The sequence below is a fragment of the Monodon monoceros genome, unplaced genomic scaffold, assembly GCF_005190385.1.
Source record: "Monodon monoceros isolate NGI ecotype Baffin Bay Population unplaced genomic scaffold, NGI_Narwhal_1 Super_Scaffold_12, whole genome shotgun sequence".
Classification (NCBI taxonomy): Eukaryota; Metazoa; Chordata; class Mammalia; order Artiodactyla; family Monodontidae; genus Monodon; species Monodon monoceros.
This window is the reverse complement of record NW_021703768.1, coordinates 110,541,953-110,563,840: the sequence shown is the minus strand read 5'-3', so window position 1 is coordinate 110,563,840 and position 21,888 is coordinate 110,541,953. Positions and strand designations below refer to the sequence as shown.

The 21,888-nt window shown below is 42.1% G+C and overlaps 3 protein-coding genes across 4 annotated transcripts; 1 reads left to right on the top strand and 2 right to left on the bottom strand.

Moving 5' to 3' along the window:
* Positions 1-164: 164 nt before the first annotated feature.
* Positions 165-1,588, bottom strand: LEAP2 (liver enriched antimicrobial peptide 2). The gene is made up of 3 exons (XM_029215911.1): positions 1,131-1,588; positions 780-919; positions 165-472 (listed from the first exon to the last, which is right to left on the bottom strand). The coding sequence occupies exons 1-3, from the start codon at positions 1,185-1,187 to the stop codon at positions 436-438; spliced, it is 234 nt and encodes a 77-aa protein (XP_029071744.1). The 5' UTR covers positions 1,188-1,588; the 3' UTR covers positions 165-435.
* Positions 1,589-6,104: 4,516 nt separating this feature from the next.
* Positions 6,105-7,381, bottom strand: LOC114891693 (cytochrome b-c1 complex subunit 8). Of its 2 annotated transcripts, none has more exons than XM_029215909.1 (3): positions 7,281-7,381; positions 6,956-7,123; positions 6,105-6,304 (listed from the first exon to the last, which is right to left on the bottom strand). In XM_029215909.1, exons 2-3 carry the CDS (start codon positions 7,107-7,109, stop codon positions 6,210-6,212), a joined length of 249 nt encoding a protein of 82 aa, XP_029071742.1. In that variant the 5' UTR covers positions 7,110-7,123; positions 7,281-7,381; the 3' UTR covers positions 6,105-6,209. The 2 variants fall into 2 exon arrangements, with proteins under 2 accessions (XP_029071742.1, XP_029071743.1); XM_029215910.1 differs by having other exon boundaries at positions 7,290-7,347.
* Positions 7,382-9,629: 2,248 nt separating this feature from the next.
* Positions 9,630-12,594, top strand: GDF9 (growth differentiation factor 9). Its single transcript, XM_029217693.1, has 2 exons — positions 9,630-10,084; positions 11,224-12,594. Exons 1-2 carry the CDS (start codon positions 9,688-9,690, stop codon positions 12,189-12,191), a joined length of 1,365 nt encoding a protein of 454 aa, XP_029073526.1. The 5' UTR covers positions 9,630-9,687; the 3' UTR covers positions 12,192-12,594.
* The last annotated feature ends 9,294 nt before the right edge of the window (positions 12,595-21,888 follow it).

Sequence of the window (21,888 nt, the reverse complement as noted above, 5' to 3'; positions counted from 1 at the left end):
CTATTAGTAAACTTTTGCCTTTAGCCTGCCATTGTGTTCTTTATTTCTTCAAGAAATGTTAACTCTCACTGCGCTTTCCGGATTGAGAAGTTAACACATTATTAGGCCTTGCTGGGTTTTCTATAGTATACAAAATAAATCCTTCTTCCCCTCAAAAGCATGAATTCCAGGCTGCCAGAATTTCAGTTTGAGACATTTTATAGTATACATAGAAAAATAAACTCTTAAGTTGACAAGTTTAGTTATGCTTATCTGCATATCAACATTGTAAGAAGAAACGGAGACCAATTTAAAGCATACACCTGCCTTTAAACATCTAAAAACACAACATTGCTTCACTTAAGTGCCTCCAACCAAATGCAGTTAATCAATATTCCATAGAACGGAGCATTGTTGTAGGTAAGTGCTGTCCTCTTTTCCCCTGGTGTATATACATCATTCCTGGGCCACATTTAGGGAACAGCGTCTTTTTCTAAGGGAGAAGAAAAGGTGATTTTTAAGACAGAGGTCTAGCAGTGCCCAGAGCCACGTCTACTGCATTTCCTTCCTCTGCTTGATATCCAATCTCAGGGTAGAGCGAAGAAAGGAAAGGAACTACTCTTTCATGGTACCTGTGTGGAGCCGTTCTTGGCTTTTAACTCTTGAGGGATTCTCCCCTGTGGAGCTCCCACCTCAACCCAGGCACTCTTCCACCCCAATTTTATTTTTAGGTCTGTGTATGTGCTGATCTCTCCTTTGCGCAGCTTCCCAGGCCTCTTGGGCCCAGCTTTGTGGAGTACCTGCATAGCCTTGTGATACATTCAGAATCATCCCAACAGGAGGCTCCAATGGGCCTGAGGGAAACCCCTCTCCAAAATGGGGTCATTCTCCTCAGCCTTCTCTTTGCTGAACTCAGTTCTGGTATTGGGGAGCCATATACCTGTAGGACAAAGACAGATTCACCTCAGGTATGGAAGAGCTGAAGCCTTGCTGTACAACTTGGAATAATGATCCCCCCCGCCCCAGATGCTGTAGACTCAGAGCAGAGGGTCCATTCCTCGGGACTGAGTCTGGTGCTCAAGGTCTCCTTACAGTTCCTGCACCACCACTACCATCCCCACCCACCCACGCATGTATCCTTCTCTTCTTACCTGGCCTAACAGCAACAGGCAGACCAGGAGTACTGCAAAGAGTTTGAGGTGCCACATCTCAGTAGATGGGATATTGGATCATGAAGGCTGGGGACAGTTCCCACTCCCTTTTATAGGTAGATCTGCCTCTTCTATGGTTGCCAAGTGAGATGGGGGCAAAGTTTATGTTTGCAGTCAGGGTCAATTTAATAAGTTAATGTCTACCAGAGAGGAATGTGCTCAAGGCCTGCCTTTCAGGCATGTAGTATTTACTGATCCCTCATCTGGACTTTGAGTGATCGTGTTGCTGGCGTGGACCTTTTCACCCATTTTGCCAAAAGTCAGCACTACCTCCTCCCCTTTGAAAAGCCACGTGAAGCCATTGAGGGAGACCAGACACCTGGCCACGTTTTGATTCCAAAATAGCTTAGTGAGATTACTTTAGTCAAAACAGAATTCTAATAATGAGGTCTTCAGAAATAGTGTTGACCCCTTTCAGCCTTGCCTAGGAAAGAAGCACTGACCTATTTTGTTACAGGCAATTGGATAAGGCCCTTATCTCCCATCTGTGGGAGGATACTTCAGCAAGCATGCTCTACAAGTGCCCCAGATCCCCATTTGTATAGATGGACTATCACCCTAATTATTTGTTCCACATCATCTCTGTAAAGAATGGAAACCCAGCTGCAGAAAGTTCAAAGTCTGGCCTACCTGCCATCTCCCAGGGGAAGGACAATCAGGACTGACTGGTGGTGTTTTCAATCATGGGTGAATTGAATGAATAAGTATAGGTTGACTTTGTTTCCTTTTTTAAAATGTGAATGAGGAGATAGCAGGGGCCCCTAAATCAGTGAGAGAGCTTGATGGTGGTGATAAACGTTGCCAACCTTGAATTACTAGCTTTCTTGCCAGTAGCTGACTGGGCCTTTTACAGAGCACATCCTTCCAGCAGCCTCAGGGAAGCAGGCATAGGGCTGAGATCTCTCCAAAGCGCAAAATCTTGTCACCTTAAGTAGGAACCAACACAAGTTTCTAGACCAAAAAAGAGCATGTACCTAAACCATGAGTAGTTATGGGTACCCATTAAATGACATAGACATTTTAATAAATTTGTGCGGAAAGGTGTGAATTCTGAGTAAGATAAATAGGACTTCAGATTTTCCTATAACCTGGAAGGAAAAGCCAAGAAGACAAATGCAACAAGATTTTTCTTCAGCCTTGTGTCCCCCTGAACACCTGGCTGTTACCTCTTCCCAAAGCCCTTCTCATCTTCACAGGTTGGATATGTGGTGAGGGCCTGCCTGTTCCCAAGGAAAAGTGGAGGAGATGTGGCACAGCTGAAGGTGGAACAGGACAGTCACGAATCCTCTTGCCAAGGGAGAAGAGGGTGGTATGGTGGGCCTCAGAGCTGATTCTGACTTCAGAATCAGGCGGGTTGTGACTCCACAGATCTGTCTGCTTGGTTCCAGTCCTCTCAGGACCAGGCAAGGCCTGGAGGGAGATACCACTGCTTGCACTTAAGGAACACTGAGAAGCAGAACTATGCCAAACTCACCTAAGCAATCCTGCAATTTTGAGACTAGTTAGCTGTTCCTTCCCTTTACTCCTGAGCTTTGATACAGAATGACCCCAAGTAGGGGCTTAGCTAGAACTTTTGTGGGGTGGGGAAGAGGCTGTGTGGTGACCTAGTGAACACTGGGTAAGAACACAAATCTGATTAAGTGAAAGACTGAACAGCGTGATATCCTAGAGCCAGTTGGGTCTGTGGACTGAGTTCCAGCCTCCCGTTAACGAGCATAGACGGATGTGCCAAATGGGATTTGGAAAGTGCTGATTCCAAAGACGGATACTTTCTCCTAATCCTCCATTTCTGCCTTCCTGTATTTCAAGGAAAATCAAAGTAGCCTTTTGTATTAACTTATAAAGCCAATACGACAGCCAAGGATAAGGGCCTGAGACTCTGGGCCCCCTCTGTGGGCGGGGAGAAGGACTATTCATCATCATGGGTGTGACGACACTGCAGAAGCCTTTGTAGCTCAAGCCTCTCTTATTTTGGCCTCACCACAAGGCATGCAGGATCTTAGTTCCTCGACCAGGGATGGAACTCGCGCCCCCTGCGGTAGAAGCGCAGAGTCTCAACGACTGGACCGTCCGGGAAGTCCCTTAAGCCTCTATCTTGTATGCCATCCCTCCTCCCAAAAGAAAAGATGCATTAGTTACTGCCTGTGGAAGGAATCACTGTGAGGGAGAGTATTTCATGTGTCTACAAACTCTGTAGTTGTTTTATTTAAATATGGAGCAAAATCAAACTTTTAAAAACAAAGCAGCATCCAAACAGCATTAAACTGAAGTGACAGAAGTTGTCCACAGCCATCCCACATCCCTTGAGTAGCTGTGGCCTATTCCTGACATTAAAAAATAAAAATTGTAAAAGTCTAGGGGTTCTCTACAATCCAGTATTTTGCTGAACGAATCAACCCAAAGTACATGTTCCTTCCTCCAGCAGAAAGGTCTAGGCGGCCATAAGGAGAAATGCTTGGCTGGGAGGCAGGAGCCGGGGGCCCAGGTAGGGGAGCTGACCAGATGCCAGCCCTGACCCTCTCTGGGCTTTAGTTTCTTGTTCTGTCAATGAGATGGGAGCGTCTCTCTGAGGCCCCTCAGGCACTGACATTTGGGGGTTCAAATGATTTAGAAGAAGAAAGTGAGACTGAAGCATGTTTGATAGCTTACAGCTTGGAAACTCTGAATACAACAATACAAGTGTTTCTGAGGTTAAGTGCCTAGGGTGAAATGGGAGACAGAGTGTGTAGCTACATGACCAGCTATCTGAAACACATTCCAGGTAGAGGGGAAATCATGAAGGGCTTGACAGTAATTGGAAACTTTTGCTGCCCCTGAGCAGGAGATGCCTAATGAAAAATGAAAGCCTCTGAAATGGAAAGACTTTTCCAGGTAAAACTTCAACAAAGGGTCAAAGTGTATTTGCTCAATTGCTGGCTAGAACTGGCACAGACTTCTGGGCCTGCATCTCTGGGACTCTGTTGGCCAACGGGAAGAATCCCCTTTGCCGCATTCTGCAGAGATAAAAGCCCTTGTGGGAGCAGGTGCACTGCTGGGGAAAAGAAGGGCTAAATGAACACGGGATTGTGCCCCAGCAGCAGATGAAGGAGCCACACCCTGGCTGGAGGCTCCACGTGGGTGGGTTATAGGCACAGAGGCCCACAACAGTGATCCCTCGTTAAGAGACTTCACCCATTTTCCTTTCTTTATGGATTTCTACAGATAGAATAAACCATAAAATGATCCCAGATCCCATACATATCACGTACAGGAGCACTGAGCTATAACTCACATTCCACACCATCCACCAGCCCCACACCACCCCCGCAGGACCCTGCTACACAGAGCTCTGGGTCTCCAAGCGTAGAGAGGGAAGCCCCTTGGTGAGGGACAGGCTTAAAGCAGCCTTTAACAATTTTATCCAAACGCAGCAGCTTAGCACGTGCAAGGGCTTATAGGACAGGCTTCTCCGTAGAGCACTCCTGGGATAAAAGGTTTCAGACCAAGAGGCTCAGTGCCTGGTCTGGGCTAAGAAAGGGTAAGTTTGATTTCGGGCTGATATCTCCAAAGGACTCAAAAGAACCAGAATAAAAGTCTAAGGGTAAAATGAAGCCAAGATATGGGACAAGGAAGGGTGGCCATAGTCCCTAGGAAGCTTGGGGCTAAAACTGGAGGGAAAAAAAAAAACAGAGATCAATGGCCTGTCAAGGCAGTGATCGATCCTCCCCTGGCCGGTGAACCTGTTCAAACTATGCCAGGTTAAGGATGCATTTACACCTTCTTCAGGCCCACAGCTTTCACCAGATTCTCAAAGGAGTCTATAACCCATATACGTTGCAGATCAGGCAGCAAGCCCTGGGAATAAACTTGGACAAAAAGCCAAACAGGAAAATTAGACTATGTTTGGTGAGACAAGAGTTTTCATCACACCGCTGTCCTTTGTTAAGCCTGTACCACCCTGCCAGACTCTTACATGCCACTCATTTCACTGTTACCTCAGACCTATGGCTTTGTCTTAATACATCTATTTGATGAATGTGAAGCTCACAGCTAAGGAATGAGGGTTTCTTGCCTTTATCACACATTGAGGAAGCAACAGTTAAAGGCTATGGGCCCCAGTCTGTCAGTCTCAGCTGTACCTCCTTCTCCTGCCTCACGATCAGTGCCATCTTACTGAATTTTGTTTTGTTTTGAGGTAGTTTTGGTTCCTGAAAGGCAGGAACAATTATTAGAATAAGAAGGAAAGACACAGCCTGGGCCAGATGCTGGCTGCCCTGTGAAAGTTGCTGCTCTGGACCAGCAGGAAATCTCCTTCCATACACAGCTAAAAAGCACTGTTAGCAACCTGGTACAAACACAGCCAGCTTGCTGACCCCAGCTCTAGAGGCAAAGGGGTCACCTCACCCTTTCCCTTCACAGCTGACTTCCTATCATGTGGTACAGCACAGCTCTAAGAGCACAAACTTTGGTGCTCTACCATTCACGAGCTGTATAATTTGAGGCAAATTACTTAACCTCTCTGTGCCTGTGTCCTCATCTGCAAAATGAGTGTAATAGTGATACTTCAAAGGCAGCTTTGAAGGAAAAAACCCGAAAAACCAAAGGTAGTTGTGAGGTTTAAAAGAACTTTTTTGTGTAAAGGGCTAAGAAGAGTACCTGACACACTGTAACTACTAGATTTTATTGTCAGTATGGAAATAGTGGGCAGGGAGCCAACATTACCCACAGTCGATGCCATCCACAACTGTTCAGCTACAGGAGTAGCTGCAGCTACATTCTTGTAGGTTATGGAACAAGAAGCGAGCTACAATCCTTCACCAAACTCAGACTAACCAAAACCGTTCAGGACTCATGCTGGGGAGGGGGATTCATGAACTTGAAAAGTAACAGTCACATCCAAGGACTCTGCTCACACAAAACGCAATATCATAACAGTGCAGCCTACAATAAGTTTATTGTGTCTTCAAGACACTGCAATGTAGACTCCTCTCCCAGAGAAGGGTCTTTCAGAGACAAGGAACTATTATCCAGATGAGTTGCTCATTTGTCATTTTCATAGGCAGCTGGATTCTTCCTCCTGGATTTCTCAAACTCCTGTGTTCCCCATGTGTAGACAAGATAAAACACTACGAATGCTATAAAAATAATAAATGAAAATAAGCAGTGAGCACTTACAAGACACATGGATCTCAGTCCTCTTTTCTGACTCACAACATATTCTGCCTTCCTGTGTCTAGTTTTTAAGAAACCACTCTTAAACGAGACGATCAAGAAAAGTTACATTACAAACCCATTTTTACAGGTGTGTAAAAGAAAGGGGTTTACCCAGGAAAATTTGTGACCAGCTCTTCCCTTACCGCTCCCCTGTTGCACATTTTAAAATATTTTAATGAGATAACTGAGATCAAATTCACATAACATACACTTCATCATTGAACCATTTTGAAACGTACAATTCTGTGGTTTTTAGCAAAGTCACAATGTTGTGCAACTATCATCACTACCTGCTGCACCTGTGACACAAAACAGTTCATCGCTAAGAAGTGGGTAAAGATGACCTCAGAGGGAGACGCTGGAGTCACACAAGTGACCTTGGGCCTGTCATTTAAGTTCTCTATGACTCACCTCCCTCATCTATAAGATGGGGAGGATATGACCAGTTCAACGTCATTCAGGACTATTCAATGAGAAAACGTGTGTATGGCGAGCTGTAGAGTGCTCAGTGAGGGACCCGCAGTGCCCACTGTGGATGGGAGTCCAGCCCCCCGCCCGGCCACAGCACTCACGCGGCGCGACGCGAAGGATGCACGCCCGAGTGCGGCGCAGCATGTTGGGGATGCCCTTGCTGAAGTAGTGCGGGAAGGCGCGCTGCTCGAAGGGCGACAAGCTGTAGGTGATTACATGCCGCATCCGCATCAGATGCCCAAACTCGCGGCCCATGGTCGCGGTGGCGCCTGCAGGACGGAAGGTGGAAAGGCGCTGGGCTCAGGCCCTGGACATGCCGCCCCCAACCCGAGGCTCTCCCCGGCGCTCCTCATCCCTCCCAGCCTAGACGGCGCCCCCACCCCCCCAGGGCCACCGAGACCGCACTACCGGACCCCACTCCCGCACCGAGGTCACCTCGCCCTCCGCAGCGCGGAATCCACCGGCTTCCGTCCACCACTTCCGGTAGGATCGGACGCCGCGCTAGGAGGCAGTGAGGTCACTTCCGGGAGGACCACTTCTCGGCTGTCTCCGGTGGAAGGCGCCACCCTCACCGGGCGGGAGAAGAGCGCCCCGGCCGAGTGACGTGAGGTGGGTGGTGCCTGCTTGGGGGTGGGGCCAAGCGCGACTGAGTGGGCTCTGCGGCCCGGCGGCATCCTCTCGAGCCTCTCAGGCCTCTCCTCGGTTCCCGCCTTTCCCGGGAGCCGCACGGGCTAAGAGTTGAAGAGCCAGGGCCCCGCCGGCCTCGAGGGCCTCGCTGGCCGCGCGCTTAGGGTCAGGTGTTCTCTCGCGGTGGAGAGCGCCCCTGAGGCCGCCGCCCGGCAGCCGACGCGAGGTTTTGTAGGGTTTTGTCCAGTAGCTGGAACAGGAATCGGTTATGTTCAAGCTCTCAGCGACCTCAGGCCCCGAATCAGGGACACGGATCTGGGACTTCTCTTGGCACCCACCGGATTAGAATCCACTGGTGGGGTGTAGACTTTCCCAAGAGAGAATAAAAATGTTTCCTCAAATTTAGCCACAGGAGCCCTCAAGTAATAGTCCAGCAACTGCTGAACAGCTGTTAGTGGTGGTAGGAGGGAAGAAAGAGGCGACCTCCACAGCAGCCGGCTTCTCTCGGACAGGGTTCTGCCGGTGGCGGGATGTCACGTTGCCCACAGTTCACTCCACTTCCCAGGAGGGGAGCGATTCCATTTTCGGAAAAGTGCTGTCTGCTTAAGGATGCCGCTGTCCTGTACAGCTGACTGACTTTTCTACTTGATGCGGCATGTCTGTAAATGTTTTGTTCATGGCATTGCTGGCCATGTGTAATCTAGGACTAAGTTCTCATTCAACAGTTTGGCTGTGTTTTATAACCCTGCTTACCAGCCACGGGCCAGGGAGGCTTGGCAGGCAATGAACTTAAAATTTACAAATAGGGACTTCCCTGGTGGCGCAGTGGCTAAGAATCCACCTGCCAATGCAGGGGACACGGGTTCGAGCCCTGGTCCAGGAAGATCCCACATGCCGTGGAGTAACTGAGTCCATGTGTCACAACTACTGAGCCTGAGCTCTAGAGCCAGCGAGCCACAACTACTGACCCCACGTGCCACAACTACTGAAGCCGGCACGCCTAGAGCCCGTGCTCCGCAACAAGAGAAGCCACCGCAATGAGAAGCCAGTGCACCACAAGGAAAAGCAGCCCCCGCTCGCGGCAACTAGAGAAAGCTCGTGTGCAGCGATGAAGACCCAATGCAGCCAAAAATAAATAATAAATAAATAAATTTATTTTAAAAATATTTACAAATATACCTCGGTTTTATCAGCCTGGGTACTGCATAGACTGGTCTGTATCTTATACCATGAGTATATTCAGCTCTTCATTGTGCACGCATCTCATTTTTTCTAAAACATAATCTCTAGCCTGATTTTAGCTCAGAGGCAAGAAAGTAAATACTTATAACAGTTAAGAACAAAAATATCCTAGCAAATTCTACCACCATTAGAGTGATTAATAAAAAATAAAACTTTCAATTATTTTCTAGCACCTGAAAACACCTCTAAACCTCTCAACTAAAGTATGTACAGATGAATGTGCAGACCAAAGTAAAGGCATCAAGATAATTATATTTAAAAATGAGTCAGGATTAAAGGTGATGTCCTCCTTTTTAAAAGCATATTGCAGTATTCCAAGTACATATCCTTACTAAGCTACCTGAGAGAACTAGGCAACTTAATAGTTCTGTGCTCTCTGGAATTTCATTGCCAATTGTGACTTTCTCTCACCCTCCAAATCAACATGCAGTAAATTATTCTAAGCACCTGGAAGTGGGAGAGGTGATGAGAATAGAGAGGGAGAGTAAACCGAATACCATAAGTTGCATACCAACAGATCTGTGTATCATCATGAATAATTAGTTAGCCTTTCCATGTCCCTTGGAAGTTTCAGCAAGCACCTAAGGAACACTTTAAGAATGCTAATCTCTCTCAGAAAATGGGTGGTTTTATTTTAAGATCCTTCCTCAATTCCTCTTAGCCTTTCAGCTACATAACTAGTCCATTAACTTAAGCGATTTTAAATAAATGCCAGGGAAAAGGAAAAGGAAAGCTACATAACCAAGTAAATCTGTATCTAATTAGGAGAAATTGGATAAATAGCTGTTTGACATACAGCTGATAAAATTACCTTCAGCTAGGCATCCTTGATGTCTGATTACAGAAGTGAACCTAGCCCACGCACACACCTAAAATTTATTTAAGAGACCAACAGAGGCTCTTCCTGGCTTTTAGGAAGAAGACTGGTATGGGGAAACGTGTTTCTTGCTAATTCTTCCAAGCCATGGCACTTCCCAGCAAGTTCTTCCTTTGTTTTTGCTGCTTTGCCTGGCTCTGTTTTCCTATTAGCCTTGGTTCTCAGGCTTCTAGAGGAGAAGCTCAGATTGCAGCTGGTGCTCCATTGGAAACTGAGGCTGAGCCTCGGTCCTCTCTGCAGCCTCTAGATGGGAGACACAGACCTGGCCTCCTTTCCCCTCTCTTTAAGGTTCTGTACGATGGGCAAACGGAGACCCCCAGGCTGCAGCCAGATGACAGAGCTTTGCACTACATGAAGAGGCTCTATAAGGCATGTGCTACCAAGGAGGGGATCCCGAAATCCAACAGAAGTCACCTCTACAACACTGTTCGGCTCTTCACCCCCTGTGCCCAGCACAAGCAGGCTCCTGGGGACCAGGTGACAGGTGTGTAGGAGCAGACTGGTTAATGTGTGGAGGGAAGAAGATAGACCTTCTGCATTTCAGTTACAGAAAGGATCTGGCCCTTGCTCCTTGACTTACATTTTACTTTGCATGATACTCAATATCAAATTCCAGACAAATCTGGTACTTGATCTTATTGTTTCTTCCTAATGCTCTCATGGGTTAAGCTGCGCTAATATGATAGAAGAGACTTAATGGCCCTAAAGGCTGGGAAAGTGCTGCTAGAGGTTAGCATCTTGTCCAAGGTCACAAAATCAAGACTGGAAAAGAGGTATTTTGACTTCCAGTTGCATATTCTTCTCATTCTACCAATTCTGGCCTGGATATGTGCCTAAAGAATCTCTTTCAGTTGTTGGTGTGTTTTATGAAACAGGGTATTTCCCCATGTTTGTTGCTCTCTGTGAGAGGAAAGCTTAAGTACCTATGTGGAACAGTAGATTCTTATAAGAACAAAGCATTAGTCAACAATTTTGTGTGTGAGAGAGAACGGAACAGCACTATTAAAAAACAGAATCTATATTCACTAGCTCATAACTTACAGAAAACCCTTCTAACTCAGCAGGTCCTTTGTGGCTATTTAAAACCTTTCCTCCTTCCTTGATGTCCTGTTTTGTTATAGTGGGTTTAGAGCCTCCATTTGTTGTCGGTCTCAAGTGTTCCAAATTAACTTAGACAATTATGTTTTCTTTATTGATTCTGTCCATAAGGACTTGAATGTTTTCTTAACAAGCCTGGCAAGTGTCTTTATTACATTTTTCCCCTTAGAGACTCTTCAAGAGAAAAATACTGCTCTCCTCCTTAGCTTCCTCTATGTTTGAAGCAAATTATTAAGATTCTGAAACTTCAGAATGTAGTGAGTCCCCATTTTAATTCACCACCAGAGCTGTTCTGAATTGCTGGTGATTAAGTATCCAGCTGTAAGTGCTGGGACTTAGTTATGGTACTGGTTACCTGCTTTTTTTTTTTTTATAACCCCCATCCCACCCCAGCTTTTGTTTTGAGACTTGAGAAAGTGGGAAAAGAAGGGTGGAAGCACATTCTGAGGTGCTAATTCCTTGATCTGACTTTGCATTACTTTCGATTTGTATTGAGCATTACTGGTGGCGTGTTTTTCTCCTCAGGTACCCTCCCGTCATCAGTGGACCTGCTGTTTAACCTGGATCGTGTTACTGCTGTTGAACATTTACTCAAGTCAGTCTTGCTATACACTTTCAACAACTCCGTTTCTTTTCCCTCTCCTGTTAAATGTGTGTGCAACCTGGTGATAAAAGAGCCAGAGTTTTCTAGCAAGACTCTCCCAAGAGTTCCATACTCATTTACCTTTCCCTCACAGTTTGAACTTAGAAAGAAATACAGATGGATTGAGATTGATGTGACGGCTCTCCTTCAGCCTCTAGTGGCCTCCAACAAGAGGAGTATTCACATGTCTGTAAACGTTACGTGTGTGAAAGACCAGCTGCAGCATCCTTCAGCCCAGGACGGTCCACTTAACATGACTTTTCTGGTAGCCCCCTCACTGCTTTTATATCTGAATGACACAAGTGCTCAGGCTTATCACAGGTGGTATTCCCTCCACTATAAAAAGAGGCCTTCACAGGGTCCTGACCAGAAGAGAGAGCTGTCTGCCTATCCCATGGGAGAAGAGGCTGCTGAGGGTGTAAGATCGTCCCGTCACCGGAGAGATCAGGAAACTGTCAGCTCTGAATTGAAGAAGCCTCTGGTTCCAGCTTCATTCAATCTGAGTGAATACTTCAAACAGTTTCTTTTTCCCCAAAATGAGTGTGAGCTCCATGACTTTAGACTCAGCTTTAGTCAGCTGAAGTGGGACAACTGGATTGTGGCTCCACACAAATACAACCCTCGATACTGTAAAGGGGACTGTCCCAGGGCGGTCGGACATCGGTATGGCTCTCCGGTTCACACCATGGTGCAGAACATCATCCATGAGAAGCTCGATTCCTCAGTGCCGAGACCGTCCTGTGTACCTGCCAAGTACAGCCCTTTGAGTGTTTTGGTAATTGAGCCTGATGGCTCAATCGCTTATAAAGAATATGAAGATATGATAGCCACTAAGTGCACCTGTCGTTAACATAAGCTCCTCTCAAGTAAAACCGTGAGTCTCCTGGCCAAAGTAAATATCGTGCGCCTGTCTGTGCCTTTGGGAGAAAGTTTCATGTATCAAATCTCTAAATGTAATGCAGTGTGTTGTGTAAGGAGGAGCCTGTGTAGATTAGCACATTCTGTGGCATCTATCACTGTAAAGGGATAACAGCTGCCTTTCTCATTTCCAAATGTAAATAAAATGTACTTCTTTTGGAAAGCTTTAAATTTTTTTCCCGAGTGATTATTTTTTTCTTTTGTAGGAGTCTTGTTTTTGATGTAAGAAAAAAAAGCTTAATTAGCATAAATCTTGGATGGAACTGCAGCTCTAAATAGACAATTCAGATTGCTATAGTCTTATTTAATGGAACCATAAATTCCTGTGAGTGGCATAAATTTTCTCTGTGTGTGGTTTTAATTAAAGATTTGCTTTTAAATGGTCATTTGAGAGGGAGAGGAAATGTGTCTAAAAGATAGTCTCAGCTCCACTTACTATCCCTTTTTCAGAGTGAGAGAGACTAACTTCTCTATATCCTGACGAAGTGAGAGTCATTAGACTAGAGAGTATGCAATATAACCCATTTCTGTTGTATTAGTGATTGGTACTAACTCTGCTCCTTAGATGGCTTGTATAAATTGGTTGACTCATGTCAAACAATAACATTCGCCCCATTTATTTAAAGGAAATAGCCTTGCAAATTTTCCCAAGAAAATGCAGAGTTCAAGGTTTTTAAAACGTATTTTCTCCTTTATATATTTTAAAACTCTGACCCATTGCAAGGAGGTCAAGAAGCGTTTCTTCTTGGCTGGTTGGTTTGTTTTTGCTGCTTTCCCTCAGCTCCTACCACTCCACCCCGACAGGTTTTTTTTCCAGGTGGATATAGCACTGTTAGCACTAAATTAAGCTGGCAGTGACTAGGTTATATTACAGAGCGGGCCTTGTTTGGATATGAGGGCTTTTATGTGGGTTTTCAGTAAACCTACCTTGAGAAAGCCCTGGAGGCGCAGAGTCCGGGGCCGATGCAGTGATTTTTTTCAGAGTTTGTAAAACCCTCATCTACAAACCAAAAGTAACTCCAAGATGCAAGTACTTCTCATTCTTGTAAATGATTTTTGCTTGGTGCTTAGTGTCTAAAGAAGTCAGCTGGGACTTTGATAGGGATTGTGTTGAATCTATAGATTAGTTTGGGGTGTACTGCCATCTTAACAATGTTAAGTGTTCCAATCCACAGGTGTGAGAAGTTTTTCCATTTATTTAGATCTTTCATTTCTTTAGAAAATATTTTGTAGTTTTCGAGTATGTTTTGCACTTTACATTATTAAATTTATTTCTAAGTATTCTCTTTTGATGCTGTTAGGAATGAAATTGTTTTCTTAGCTTTATTTTTGAATTGTTTCCTGGTGTTATCTTGTATACACCTTACAAACCTGCACACACCGTCCAAAATGCTCTATTTATCTGCTCATGATTTTCTTCCCTCCAAAAAACATTTTTTCCAAAAAATGGGACTGAAAAGTTTTAGGTGGCCTAGTTTCCAAATAACTTTGCCATCTGTTGTATAACTTGAAGGAGTCATTACTCTTGGGTAAATGAAGCTGCAAGTATAAAAGATAAATGGTGTTTCAGGGTTTTGTATCATTCTCTGTCATTCTTAGGAGTAAAAAAATATTTGGAATGGCCAGGGCACGAGTGATGGTGGCAAGGTACAACTGAGCTTATTTAAAGGTAAATCTCCTTTAAATATGGCTGTTTTCAAATGGACCACATGAAATCTACATCAACTTTAAGGATTCCTCATAGTTCCCCAAATGCCCTAAACTGACATTTTTTCCCCTTAAACAGGGGAGCTTGTTTTGCTTTATTGTTGTTTTGGGGTGGTTTTTTTTTTTTTTCATGGCCTAGTTCTGCGGCTGAGTATGGAATATGGTCGGCAATCAGAGGTTTTGAAAAGAAGAAAATGGTGGCGTAGTTTTGGTGGAAGTTAAGTATTAGGGTCAATGCCAAAATTAGGAGTAGATAAATATTTTAGTTCATCTGTATAGGTAAGTTCTAAAATTGACTGACTTAAAACACTTTTGCACAGTGTTTTGATGCTATAGCTGAGTAATGATAGCTTGAAAACCTTAAGCTTTACTTCCCCCATCCCTTTAGGCTTTATTTGTAAATCTAGTCTCTTTCATTCAGAGGACAGCGTTAATATGCAGGGCTTCTATATCTGCTGAATTTAAACTTCAAAGATTCTCTTCTGCACAATCGAGGAGGATACACTAGTCTCCTAACTGCCTCCTCCGTATGAAACCTGTGTTTCTTCAGTTACTCTTATAAAAGCTGCCAATTTAGAAAATAAATGAGAAAGGACCATAGTGATTTAGATCTGGAAATTCAAGGATGAGGCTTCATCTGCCTTAAATAGGTGCATTCAGCTTTGGTATTTAGTCCAGATGAGATACGAGGTCACCTAACTTGATGAGTGCCTTAGTGTACCAAGGAACAATGGGCCATGTCAGGAGCTGGGTTCTCCTTCAGCTCTGAGTTTCCTGCTCTTTATCGGTTTAAATCAACTCCTGTGTTACGCTGAATACTTTGTTTTACTAATCAGCTTCAGGAGCAGCAGCTGCTCGAGTTGGTTTAGAACTCAATTTAGACAGCCTGTGGGAAAAATTAAGTTGCTCTTTCACGAGGTAAAGGAGGAAGTATTCCTGACTGTATAAGTGATAAAAGAAAAATGCTCAGACAGAAGAACTTGGTTTATATCAAAATTTTAAGTAATTGATTTCAATTTGCAACTTTGGAGAGATTGTAACTTATAAAATGATAATTGAAATGAAATTAAAACACTTAAAATACTCTTTAGAATATTTAGAGGATGTTAAGTCCCCAAAACATTCCTTAAATATAGAGATTGGCTGAGTGGATTATGATAGAGCAGAAAAGTATGCTGTTTTATACATTAACTGTTCTCTAAATAGACGGAAAAATAAACACAACCTGGAGATTTAGACACTTCATCCTTTACCAGAATTGACAAGCCAAGTAGGTTCTCTTCATGTGGTTAATTACTTCCTGATGGAGATGTCCTTCCCAAACCCCATTTATACTAGTCAATTTTTGGAAAGGGGCTTGATTGGTCAGTAAGACTAGGACTATTTCAATATCCATTTAAAGAACAGGATTTTATAGATGGCTTGACAGTAATTTCTTCGTTCTACCTTACTATGTAATACAACTTGTATGGAAGAATTGAGTAACTAGATAAATGTGGATAAGAGTCAGCTGTACATTTTGGACATCTTATTAAGAATAAGTGCTTTGTGAACAGTTCAGAGTCATTTACAGACCTGTCTGTGGTGCTGGTGTCTTTGCACATTGAAGTGCTGTGACAGGCAGTGTTAGGAGTTCATAGCCTGTGCCTGGATGTCATTTTGGCATTCTCAGAAATAATTAGCTCATTGAATAAATATTTATTGAACACTGACTATGGGCAGGTGCTGTGTGTGCTTAAGAACAGAGTCTGATGTCCTCAGCTCCGGGAAAAATATATCACCTACCAGAAATGGAGACTTCCTTTATTATCCTAAGTTCCATCAGTGAGCGTTCAGCACCACAGAACATTCTGTGGAGGAAGACATTTTGGGGTGGTACTACATAAGCAGGCTGAATGGATACTAAATTATCTTACCTTTAGAATTTTTTAATTAAACTTTTTAAAGATAATTATAGATTCACATGTTATTGTAAGAAATAATAGATCACATGTATCCTTTATCCAGTTCCCTCAATGACATCTTGCAAAACTATAGCATACTGTCACAACTAGGATATTGACATTGATACACTAGGTTAGAATTTTTCACACGTTGAAACCAACTTGGGTCAAGGGAAATGTTGACCCTAACATCAATGAAGTTTTGATATCTCTGGGTGGAAATAATGGTCAATATTTTTTTGTCTAACACCATTTCATCTCTACCTTTGAAATTTTGAGGGTTTTTTAATTGAAGTATAGTTGATGTACAATATTATGTTGCAAGTGTACAATATAGTAGGTTACAGTTTTTAAGTTATACTCCATTTCCAGTTACTATAAAGTATTGGCTATATTCTGTGTTGTACAGTACATCCTTGTAGCTTATTTTATACATAATTGTTTGTACCTCTTAATCCCCTACCCCTATCTTGCCCCTCCCCACTTCCCTCTCCCCACTGGTAACCACTAGTTTATTCTCTATAACTGTGAGTCTGTTTCTTTTTTTTTTTTATTCACTAGTTTGTTGCATTTTTCGATTCCACATGTGAATGATATACAGTATTTGTCTTTGTCTGACTTATTTCACTTAGCATAATACCCTCCAAGTTCATCCATGTTATGGCAAATGGCAAAATTTCATTCTTTTTTATGATTGAGCAGTATTCCATTGTATGTGTATATATATGCGTGAGTATATACATATATATATATATATATATATATATATATATGCCACATTTTCTTTATCCACTCATCTGTTGATGGGCGCTTACTTTACTTTCTCGGCAATTGTAAATAATGCTGCTATGAACACTGGGGTGCATTTATCTTTTCAAATTAGTGTTTTTGTTTCTTGTGGATATATACCCAGGAGCAGAATCATTGGGTCATATGGTAATTCTATGTTTAGTTGTTTTTAAAACCTCCATACTGTTTTCCGTAGTGGCTGCACCAGTTTACATTCTCACCAACAGTGTATGAGGGTTCTCTTTTCTCCACATCCTCAACATTTGTTATTTGTGTTCTATTTGATGATAGCCATTCTGACAGGTGTGAGGTGATACCTCATTGTGGTTTTAATTTGCATTTCCCTGATGATTAGCGATGTTGAGCATCTTTTCATGTACCAGTTGGCCATCTGCGTGTCCTCTTTTGAAAAATGTCTAGTCAAGTCTTCTGCCCATTTTTAAATTGAGTTTGTTTCTTTGAGTTGTATGAGCTGTTGATATGTTTTGGATATTAACCCCTTATTGGCCATATCATTTGCAATTATTTTTTCCCATTCTATAGGTTGTCTTTTTATTTTCTCAATGATTTCCTTTGCTCTGCAGAAGCTTTTAAGTTTAATTAGGTCCCATTTGTTTATTTTTGCTTTCATTTCCTTTGCTTTAGGAGACAGATCCAAAAAAATATTGCAAAGATTTATGGCAAAGTGTCTTCTGCCTATGTTTGCCTCTCGGAATTTTATGGTATCTGGTCTTACATTTAGGTCTTTAATCCATTTTGAGTTTACTTTTGTATATGGTGTTAGAGAATGTTCTAATTTCATTCTTTTACATGTAGCTGTCCAGTTTTCCCAGCACTACTTTTTGAGGAGACTGTTTTTTCTCCATTGTATATGCTTGCCTCCTTTGTCATAGGTTAATTGACTATACATGTGTGGGTTCATTTATGGGCTCTCTGTTCTGTTCCAAAGCTTTGATTACTCTAGCTTTGTAGTATAGTTTGAAGTCAAGAAGTGTGATTGCTCCAGCTCTGTTCTTCTTTATCAAGGCTATATTGGCTATTCATGGTCTTTTGTGTTTCCACACAAATTTTAAAATTATTTGTTCTAGTTCTGTGAAAAATGCCATTGGTAGTTTAATAGGGATTGCAGTAAATCTGTAGATTGCCCTGGGTAGTATGGTCATCTTAACAATATTAATTCTTCCAATCCAAGAACATGGTACATATTTCCATCTGTTTATGTTGTCTTCAGTTTCTTTCATCTGTGTCTTACGGTTTTCTGAGTACAGGTGTTTTACCTCCTTAGGTAAGTTTATTCCTAGGTATTTTACTTTTTTTGCTGCAATGGTAAATGGGATTGTTCCCTTAGTTTCCTTTTCTGATCTTTTGTTGTTAGTGTATAGGAATGCAAGGGATTTCTGTGCATTAATTTTGTGTCCTGCAACTTTACTGAATTCTTGGATGAGCTCTAGTAGTTTTCTGGTGGCATCTTTAGGATTTTATATGTATTGTATGTTTACTTTCCATGTATAGTATGTATATTTTCTATGTATGTCATCTGCAAACAGTGACAGTTTTACTTCTTGCATTCCAATTTGGATTCCTTTTATTTCTTTTTCTTCTCTGATTGCTGTGGCTAGGACTTCCAAAACTATGTTCAATAAGATTGGCAAGATTGGACATCCTTGTCTTGTTCCTGATCTTAGTGGAAATGCTTTCAGCTTTTCACTGTTCAGAATGATGGTAACTTTGGGTTTGTCATATATGGCCTTTATTATATTTTGAGGTATGTTTCTCTATACCTACTTTCTAGAGAGTTTTTTTAATCATAAATGGATATTGAGTTTTGTCAAAAGCTTTTCCTGTATTTAATGGGATGATCATGTGGTTTTTTTTTTAACATCTTTATTGAGGTATAATTGCTTTACATTGTTGTGTTAGTTTCTGCTGTATAACAAAGTGAATCAGCTATACACATACATATATCCCCATATCCCCTCCCTCTTGCATTTCCCTCCCACCCTCCCTGTCCCACCCTTCTAGATGGTCACAAAGCACCAAGCTGATCTCCCTGTGCTATGCAGCTGCTTCCCACTAGCTATCTTTTTTACATTTGGTAGCATATATATGTCAATGCCACTCTCTCACTTTATCTCAGCTTACCCTTCCCACTCCCCGTGTCCTCAAGTCCATTCTCTACGTCTGCATCTTTATTCCTGTCCTGCCCCTAGGCTCTTCAGAACCATTTTTTTTTTAGCTTCCATATATATATGTTAGCATATGGTATTTGTTTTTCTCTTTCTGACTTACTTCACTCTGTATGACAGACTCTAGGTCCATCCAACTCACTACAAATAACTCAATTTCATTTCTTTTTATGGCTGAGTAATATTCCATTGTATATATGTGCCACATCTTTATCCATTCATCTGTAGATGGACTTAGGTTGCTTCCATGTCCTGGCTATTGTAAATAGAGCTGCAATGAACATTGTGGTACATGACTCTTTTTGAATTATGGTTTTCTCAGGGTACATGCCCAGTAGTAGGATTGCTGGGTCGTATGGTAGTTCTATTTTTATTTTTTTAAGGAACGTCCATACTGTTCTCCATAGTGGCTGTATCAATTTACATTCCCACCAGAGTGCAAGAGGGTTCCCTTTTCTCCACACCCTCTCCAGCATTTTTTGTTTGTAGATTTTTTGATGATGGCCGTTCTGACAGGTGTGAGATGATATTGTAGTTTTGATTTGCATTTCTCTAATGATTAGTGATGTTGAGCCATCCTTTCATGTGTCTGTTGGCAATGTATATCTTCTTGGAGAAATGTCTATTTAGGTCTTCTGCCCATTTTTGGATTGGGTTGTTTGTTTTTTTGATATTGAGCTGCATGAACTGCTTGTAAATTTTGGAGATTAATCCTTTGTCAGTTGCTTCATTTGCAAATACTTTCTCCATTCTGAGGGTTGTCTTTTTGTCTTGTTTATGGTTTCCGTTGCTGTGCAAAAGTGTTTAAGTTTCATTAGGTCTCATTTGTTTATTTTTGTTTTTATTTCCATTTCTCTAGGAGGGGGGTCAAAAAGGATCTTGTTGTGATTTATGTCATAGAGTGTTCTGCCTATGTTTTCCTCTAAGAGTTTGATAGTGTCTGGCCTTACATTTAGGTCTTTAATCCATTTTGAGTTTATTTTTGTGTATGGTGTTAGGGAGGGTTCTAATTTCACTCTTTTACATGTAGCTGACCAGTTTTCCCAGCACCACTTATTGAAGAGGATGTCTTTTCTCCATTGTATATTCTTTCATCCTTTATCAAAGATAAGGTGACCATATGTACGTGGGTTTATCTCTGGGCTTTCTATCCTGTTCCATTGATCTATATTTCTGTTTTTATGCCAGTAGCATAGTTTCTTGATTACTGTAGCTTTGTAGTATAGTCTGAAGTCAGGGAGCCTGATTCCTCCAGCTCCATTTTTCTTTCTCAAGATTGCTTTGGCTATTCGGGGTCTTTTGTGTTTCTGTACAAATTGTGAAATTTTTTGCTCTAGTTCTGTGAAAAATGCCATTGGTAGTTTGATAGGGATTGCATTGGATCTATAGATTGCGTTGGGTAGTATAGTCATTTTCACAAGGTTGATTCTTCTAATCCAAAAACATGGTATATCTCTCCATCTGTTTGTATCATCTTTAATTTCTTTCATCAGTGTCTTATAGTTTTCTGCATACAGGTCTTTTGTCTCCTTAGGTAGGTTTATTCCTAGGTATTTTATTCTTTTTGTTGCAGTGGTAAATGGGAGTGTTTCCTTAATTTCTTTTTCAGATTTTTCATCATTAGTGTATAGGAATGCAAGAGATTCCTGTGTATTAATTTTGTACCCTGCTACTTTACCAAATTGATTGATTAGCTCTAGTAGTTTTCTGGTAGCATCTTTCGGATTCTCTATGTGTAGAATCAATCATATGGTTTTTATTCAATTTGTTAATGTGGTGTATCACATTGATTTGCAGGTACTGAAAAATCCTTGCATCCCTGGATAGATCCCACTTGATCATGATGTATGATCCTTTTAACGTATTGTTGGATTTGGTTTGCTAATATTTTGTTGAAGATTTTTGTATCTATATTCATCAGAAACTTGGAGACTTTTAAACTACAATTTTATTTATTCAATATTTATTGGGCATATACTACATGTAAGGGACTCTTCTAGATGCTGATACGAGAGTGGTAAACAATATAGTCGTGGCACTTGATCTCATGAAGCGTCTATTACAGTGGGGAAGAGACAGACGAAAACAAACAACACAAGTAGCCATATACAGGAACTTCTAGCAGAGCAAATGGATGTGAGAAGAAACTTGTGTTCAAAGAACAGGAAGAACTGCGTGTGATTGCAAGTGGGAAAGGAGAAAGAATGGGTTGAAGGGCAAGTGGAGTGGGAGGAGATGAGGCTGAAAAAGTAGACAGACCAGATGATACAAGACCTTGTTGGCCAGCACAAGGGGGTTGGATTTTTATGCTAGGTTCAATAGGAAGCCCTTGAGAGTGTTTAATTCGGGGCCTGAAATGGTTAGATTCATTTCTTTAAATATCATCTCAGTGTTCTATGTAGTGTTGTTTGGCAGAGATGAGTCTGAAGCAGAGAGAACTTCTGGGTTTTAGGGGGCTATTGTCATGGTCCAGGGAAGAGATTATGCTGCCTTGGAGTATGGCAGTGGAGATGGGGATGCAGAGACGTGAAGAAACTTGAAATTTACTTTTGTGGCTTCTCCGTTTGTTACTTGGCCTATTTCTCTAAGGTTGTAGGATGGCAGCCTTCTACTAAGAGAAGACACTTAGGTTCTTATGGTGAAATGAGAGGATAAAACTTATCCCATTCCCTGGCTTCATATTCCCATCCACATGAGCTGCCTCTTAATTATAGTTTTTCTTTGTTCTGTTTGTTCTTGCATTATTTCTTGAGTTTTGTTTTGTTTCTGTTTGTTTCAGTCTTTGCCTTTAATGTTGGAGGCTTTTCTCAAATGTTTTTTGTTGTCCATTTATACGTGTAAGGCTTTAGAAAGCTGTTGGAAGCTCTGTATGAGAGGGTAGGATGTGTTAATTAATGGGCTCTTTAGTTTGAGGCTCCTCTGTTTCTTTAAGTTTTTCCACAAAAGAATTATCCAGCCTTCTTGTGGGAGGAAGATGGGGCAAAGATGTACACTTAGCTGCTGG

Excerpts from the sequence above, each read along its gene's own strand:
- LEAP2 (XM_029215911.1), bottom strand. The coding sequence starts at position 1,187 with ATGTGGCACCTCAAACTCTTTGCAGTACTCCTGGTCTGCCTGTTGCTG. Across the intron at positions 920-1,130 it reads GCCTGTTGCTGTTAGGCCAG|GTATATGGCTCCCCAATACC; the intron begins GTAAGAAGAGAA and ends TTTGTCCTACAG. Across the intron at positions 473-779 it reads TGTATCACAAGGCTATGCAG|AAAAAGACGCTGTTCCCTAA; the intron begins GTACTCCACAAA and ends CTTCTCCCTTAG.
- LOC114891693 (XM_029215909.1), bottom strand. The coding sequence starts at position 7,109 with ATGGGCCGCGAGTTTGGGCATCTGATGCGGATGCGGCATGTAATCACC. Across the intron at positions 6,305-6,955 it reads CATCCTTCGCGTCGCGCCGC|CATTCGTAGTGTTTTATCTT; the intron begins GTGAGTGCTGTG and ends TTATTTTTATAG.
- GDF9 (XM_029217693.1), top strand. The coding sequence starts at position 9,688 with ATGGCACTTCCCAGCAAGTTCTTCCTTTGTTTTTGCTGCTTTGCCTGG. Across the intron at positions 10,085-11,223 it reads TCCTGGGGACCAGGTGACAG|GTACCCTCCCGTCATCAGTG; the intron begins GTGTGTAGGAGC and ends TTTTCTCCTCAG.